The 6629-nt window shown below is 44.5% G+C and overlaps 1 protein-coding gene across 1 annotated transcript; it reads left to right on the forward strand.

Annotated features, from left to right (window-relative positions):
• Positions 1-529: 529 nt before the first annotated feature.
• LOC135529322 (stabilin-2-like) lies at positions 530-3941 on the forward strand (the record flags this gene model as incomplete). Its single annotated transcript, XM_064958111.1, has 6 exons — positions 530-601; positions 1486-1605; positions 1755-1802; positions 1936-2010; positions 2209-2355; positions 3678-3941. Coding segments are annotated over 6 exons (711 nt in total), but the record flags the coding sequence as incomplete, so codon positions are not given.
• Between the last annotated feature and the right edge of the window lie 2688 nt (positions 3942-6629).

A 6629-nucleotide genomic window follows, 5' to 3' on the forward strand; every position in this document is an offset into this window, starting at 1 on the left:
TTTTCTACCCTCCAGGCCTGAGGGTACACACTTTCCTGTAGGCTTAGATTGAATAGATGGCAAATAGGAGTGGCAATACAGTCCCCTATCATCCTCAGTAATTTTACGTCCAAGTTGCCAGACCCAGGTGGCTTGTCACTGTTGATAGAAAACAATACTTTTCTCGCCTCTTCCACACTCACTTTTCGGAATTCAAAATTACAATGCTTGTCTTTCATAATTTGGTCAGTTATACATGGATGTGTAGGTTCAGAAATTGTTGCTGGCTTGTCATGCCTAGTTTTGCTAATCTTGCCATTGAAAAAAATCATTAAAGTAGTTGTCAATATCAGTAGGCTTTGTGATGAATGAGCCATCCGATTTAATGAATGATGGAGCTGAGTTTGCCTTGTTGCCTAAAATTTAATTCAAGAAGTTCCAAAGCTTTTTACTATCATTCCTTATATAATTTATCTTTGTTTCATAGTATTTTCTTCTTCATTTTGTTTAGTTTAGTTACATGAGTAACTAACTGTTCCACCTGTTTCAGGTTGCCTGTAACTGTTTACCTGGATACTCTGGGAATGGGCATTTCTGCTACCCGTTCAACCCCTGTCGGACTGTGAGTACTGGAGCATTGTAGTACTACAAGGTGCATCCCAAATGCCACCCTATTCCCTACACAGTGCACTACCAGGGGCCCATAGGTGAACTATATAGGGAATAGGGTGGCATTTTAATCAGATCAGACTTGGATTAAATATATACCCAATGTGTTAAATACGTGACATACTGGAGGTAATTTACCTTGACCAGTGTGTTCAATACGTGACATACTGGTGGTAATTTACCTTGACCAGTGTGTTCAATACGTGACATACTGACCAGTGTGTTCAATATGTGACATACTGACCGGTGTTCAGGAGGGCTGTTCTTTTGGCTTGTTGGTTTCATTGAACCTGATAAAGTAAATCCAGCGCACCCAAGTATCTGACCCAGGTCTGACCCAGGTTTGACCCAGGTTTGACCCAGATCTGACCCAGGTTTGACCCAGATCTGACCCAGGTCTGACCCAGGTTTGACCCAGGTTTGACCCAGATCTGACCCAGGTCTGACCCAGGTTTGACCCAGGTCTGACCCAGGTTTGACCCAGATCTGACCCAGGTCTGACCCAGGTTTGACCCAGATCTGACCCAGGTCTGACCCAGGTTTGACCCAGGTTTGACCCAGATCTGACCCAGGTCTGACCCGGGTCTGACCCAGGCACATCCACAGGATCCGTTAGTTAGGTACTACAGTATTCCTGTGGCCGGTCCCAAATGGCACCCTATTCCCTATAGGCCCTATAGGCCCTGGTCTAAAGTAGTGCACTATAAAGGGAATAGGGTCTAAAGTAGTGCACTATAAAGGGCATAGGGTCTAAAGTAGTGCACTATAAAGGGAATAGGGTGCCATTTGGGACACAGCCCTGGTGTCCAGAGGTGTAGACTCCGGTTATGTTTCCAGAACAACGGGGGCTGTGGAAAGTACGCCAGGTGTCGTTACATGGGCAACGGAGAGAGGAATTGCTCCTGCACTGGAGGACACATCGGAGATGGCTTTGACTGCCGCGGCAAGACCCGCACGGTGAGTGTGTGTGTGTGTGTGTGTGTGTGTGTGTGTGTGTGTGTGTGTGTGTGTGTGCGTGCGTGACGTGCGTGCGTGCGTGCGTGCGTGCGTGTGTGTGTGCGTGCGTGCATGAGTTTATGAATATATTTTCCAATGGATATTTGCAGGAGATATTTCGCCAGTCAGAAGCTGCGTTGTACCGTCGGATAGTCATGGTGAGTCTGTGAGTTATTGTAGGGTGGTAATGACATTTCACTTCTCTATGTTATAAAATAAATGTTACCAAGACAAATAGGATTATTCACATTCCGCATATTTTTGATGAGACTAATGCTTGTGGTTCTCCAGGTGTCTGATGTGAGGAGTCTGTACGGTGATGGGCCCTTCACTATATTCATACCTCCTGCAAACAGCAACTTCTCAGTATGTCAAAAAAATTGTCCTTTTTTTCAATGTTCCTGTGTGTAGGACGGGGCTGCTTATACTGTGTGTGTGTGTGTGTGTGTGTGCGTGCGTGCGTGCGTGCGTGTGTGTGTGTGTGTGTGGCATACACCTGGGCTCATGTTATTGTTATGGTGTGTGTGGGTCTCTGACCCACCCCTGTGCAAACTCTCTCTCCAGATAGAGGCATGGGAGTCACAGGGACGCAGCCCAGACTTGGCTAACTACCACATGGTGTCCTGTGAGACTCTGATGCTCTCTGACCTGAAGACCACCTCAAAGGCTGTGGCCGTCTCCGGACACCAGCTCACCTTCAGACTCAAGGATGTGAGTCCCTAATGGCACCCTATTTCCTTCATAGTGAGCTACTTTTGCCCATTTCTGGCTCGTCCAAGGCTTGCTTCTCCAAATACTGCTACTACAAGGCTTGCTTCTCCAAATACTGCTACTACAAGGCTTGCTTCTCCAAATACTGCTACTACAAGGCTTGCTTCTCCAAATACTGCTACTACAAGGCTTGCTTCTCCAAATACTGCTACTACAAGGCTTGCTTCTCCAAATACTACTACTCGAAGGTTTACTTCTCCTTGGTTTACTACACAAGGGCCTACTTCTCCTAGGCCTACTTCTCCTTGGTTTACCACACAAGGGCCTACTTCTCCTTGGTTTTCTCCTCCTTGGTCTACTTCTCCAAGGTTTACTACACAAGGGCCTACTTCTCCTTGGTCTACTACACAAGGGCCTACTTCTCCTTGGTTTACTACACAAGGGCCTACTTATCCTTGGTTTACTTCTCCTTGGTCTACTACACAAGGGCCTACTTCTCCTTGGTTTACTACACAAGGGCCTACTTCTCCTAGGCCTACTTCTCCTTGGTTTACTACACAAGGGCCTACCTCTCCTTGGTTTACTACACAAGGGCCTACTTCTCCTTGGTTTACTTCTCCTTGGTTTACTACACATGGCCTACTTCTCCTTGGTTTACTACACAAGGGCCTACTTCTCCTTGGTTTACTACACATGGCCTACTTCTCCTAGGCCTACTTCTCCTTGGTTTACTACACAAGGGCCTACTTCTCCTTGGTTTACTACACATGGCCTACTTCTCCTAGGCCTACTTCTCCTTGGTTTACTACACAAGGGCCTACTTCTCCTTGGTTTACTTTTCCTAGGTTTACTTCTCCTAGGTTTACTACACAAGGGCCTACTTCTCCTAGTTTTACTTCTCCTAGGTTTACTTCTCCTAGGTTTACTTCTACAATACCTATTTCTCCTAAGCTGACTACTCCAAGGTTAACAACTCGAAGGCCTACTTCTCCAAGGTCCACCGCAGATGCAGAAGGCGACAGAAATCTCTAGCTTAAAAACGGACTGGTTTTTATGGCCATTTTTTATTACGTAAATGTTTTAATGGAACTCTCTTTCGTGTTGGTCTATTAACTAACTTGATGTCACCACGTAGGCCAAAACTCAGGTGGCCTTTTCAAACAGCTCTTACACTAAAAGGACATTAAAAATAATTTTCACAATTTCACAGTATTATTCCAACCTCATAGTGTGGAAATGTACATAAAACACAGGAAATCATATTTTTTTGGACTGTACTGGTCCTTTAACAAAGTTTCTCTCTATCTCCCCCCTTCTTTCAGGGCTCTGTGTACATTAATGATGACGCTAGGATAGTCTCCAGTGACTACGTGACAGCTGACGGTGTGATCCACTACATTGACAAGGTCCTCACCCCGTATGACCTGAAGGATCAAAAGGCCATACCATCTAAGGTAGGCTACGGCTGCATGTGTATACCACTCAGCAGACACTTTGATCCGAAGCTACTTACAGACATAGCGTGCATACATTTTCCATATGGGTGGCCTCAGCGGGAATCTAACCTATGATCCTGGCGTTGCAAGCTCCGTGCTCTACCAACTGATCAACAGAGAGATGGGCACCCTATTCCTATACTATATAGGGCTTAGGGTGCTGACATTTGTGGATACAATTCACAATTTACTCCCCAAATCGGTTTTATTCATTTTAAAATCACTCGTGAATAGGGGTTCAAATTTTCCTGAAAATCTACCAAGTTTAAATTCTGAGAATAATTCATATTTATCCCGAGAGTCCAAGAAAATACAGCAAAAAGTCCCAGAGTTTAAAACCAAGATGGTCACTATGCCAGGGTCCTCCCAAAATAAGAGGCGTGTTGCATCACCTTGTCTGCTTGGACTCGCCACTATGTAAAGGTTTAAAGCTTTTAAAACCAAGATGGTCACTATGCCAGGGTCCTCCCAAAATAAGAGGCGCGTTGCATCACCTTGTCTGCTTGGACTCGCCACTATGTAAAGGTTTAAAGCTTTAAAAACCAAGATGGTCACTATGCCAGGGTCCTCCCAAAATAAGAGGCGCGTTGCGTCACCTTGTGTGCTTGGACTCGCCACTATGTAAAGGTTTCAGAGCAAATTAAACTCATATTTAGTAATGATAGAGTAACGATCTTAGATCGCTTAAGGAAATTGTGAAACAGGACATTTATAAATTCCCGAGCACTATGTTCCTCAATTCATTCAGCAGGTTTTCTGGTCAGGGCGCACAGGCTTTGTCAAATCATACAAAACTTTGTAACGGCAGTCAAAAGTGGCTAGACTTCCTCCTTCCACGAATGACAGAATATCACTTGTATTTGTCCAAATAGAGTTGATGGCTATACAGAAAGCTGATCAGCCCAAGACTAACAAAGAGAGGAATTATTTTAGTATCAAAGTATATATTTTATTTTATTTCTACCTTTATTTAACTAGGCAAGTCAGTTAAGAACAAACTCTTATTTTCAAAGACGGCCTAGGAACAGTGGGTTAACTGCCTGTTCAGGGGCAGAATGACAGATTTGTACCTTGTTTGAACTTGCAACCTTCTGGTTACTAGTCCAACGCTCTAACCACTAGGCTACCCTTCCGGGGACTGTTTAAATACATCCATATCTCCTGTCATAGCGTTTGTTGATCACACGTTCTCTACCTGAACTCTATATGGGCAGCAATACAAGACAAAAGCGGGGTAAATGTTATAGAGGTATTCTGATGTGCCTAGGCCACATGTGCTCTGATAATGCAACCTATAGATTAGAGAATAAAGTTAGGACTTTTTCATTTGGGGCTTCAGGGGGATTGAGACTGGATAGGATATTATCCTAGGCTCTAGGACAGAAGGAGACTGGATAGGATATTATCCTAGGCTCTAGGACAGAAGGAGACTGGATAGGATATTATCCTAGGCTCTAGGACAGAAGGAGACTGGATAGGATATTATCCTAGGCTCTAGGACAGAAGGAGACTGGATAGGATATTATCCTAGGCTCTAGGACAGAAGGAGACTGGATAGGATATTATCCTAGGCTCTAGGACAGAAGGAGACTGGATAGGATATTATCCTAGGCTCTAGGACAGAAGGAGACTGGATAGGATATTATCCTAGGCTCTAGGACAGAAGGAGACTGGATAGGATATTATCCTAGGCTCTAGGACAGAAGGAGACTGGATAGGATATTATCCTAGGCTCTAGGACAGAAGGAGACTGGATAGGATATTATCCTAGGCTCTAGGACAGAAGGAGACTGGATAGGATATTATCCTAGGCTCTAGGACAGAAGGAGACTGGATAGGATATTATCCTAGGCTCTAGGACAGAAGGAGACTGGATAGGATATTATCCTAGGCTCTAGGACAGAAGGAGACTGGATAGGATATTATCCTAGGCTCTAGGACAGAAGGAGACTGGATAGGATATTATCCTAGGCTCTAGGACAGAAGGAGATTGGATAGGATATTATCCTAGGCTCTAGGACAGAAGGAGACTGGATAGGATATTATCCTAGGCTCTAGGACAGAAGGAGACTGGATAGGATATTATCCTAGGCTCTAGGACAGAAGGAGACTGGATAGGATATTATCCTAGGCTCTAGGACAGAAGGAGACTGGATAGGATATTATCCTAGGCTCTAGGACAGAAGGAGACTGGATAGGATATTATCCTAGGCTCTAGGACAGAAGGAGACTGGATAGGATATTATCCTAGGCTCTAGGACAGAAGGAGACTGGATAGGATATTATCCTAGGCTCTAGGACAGAAGGAGACTGGATAGGATATTATCCTAGGCTCTATGACAGAAGGAGACTGGATAGGATATTATCCTAGGCTCTAGGACAGAAGGAGAATGGATAGGATATTATCCTAGGCTCTAGGACAGAAGGAGACTGGATAGGATATTATCCTAGGCTCTAGGACAGAAGTAGACTGGATAGGATATTATCCTAGGCTCTAGGACAGAAGGAGACTGGATAGGATATTATCCTAGGCTCTAGGACAGAAGGAGACTGGATAGGATATTATCCTAGGCTCTAGGACAGAAGGAGACTGGATAGGATATTATCCTAGGCTCTAGGACAGAAGGAGACTGGATAGGATATTATCCTAGGCTCTAGGACAGAAGGAGACTGGATAGGATATTATCCTAGGCTCCAAGACAGGAGAAGATATACTTTTCCCTCATGACTCTGAATTGTCTTTGACAGAGATGCTTAAAGTATGTAGTGAACTGTGCA

This window comes from Oncorhynchus masou, unplaced genomic scaffold, assembly GCF_036934945.1.
Source record: "Oncorhynchus masou masou isolate Uvic2021 unplaced genomic scaffold, UVic_Omas_1.1 unplaced_scaffold_11300, whole genome shotgun sequence".
Classification (NCBI taxonomy): Eukaryota; Metazoa; Chordata; class Actinopteri; order Salmoniformes; family Salmonidae; genus Oncorhynchus; species Oncorhynchus masou.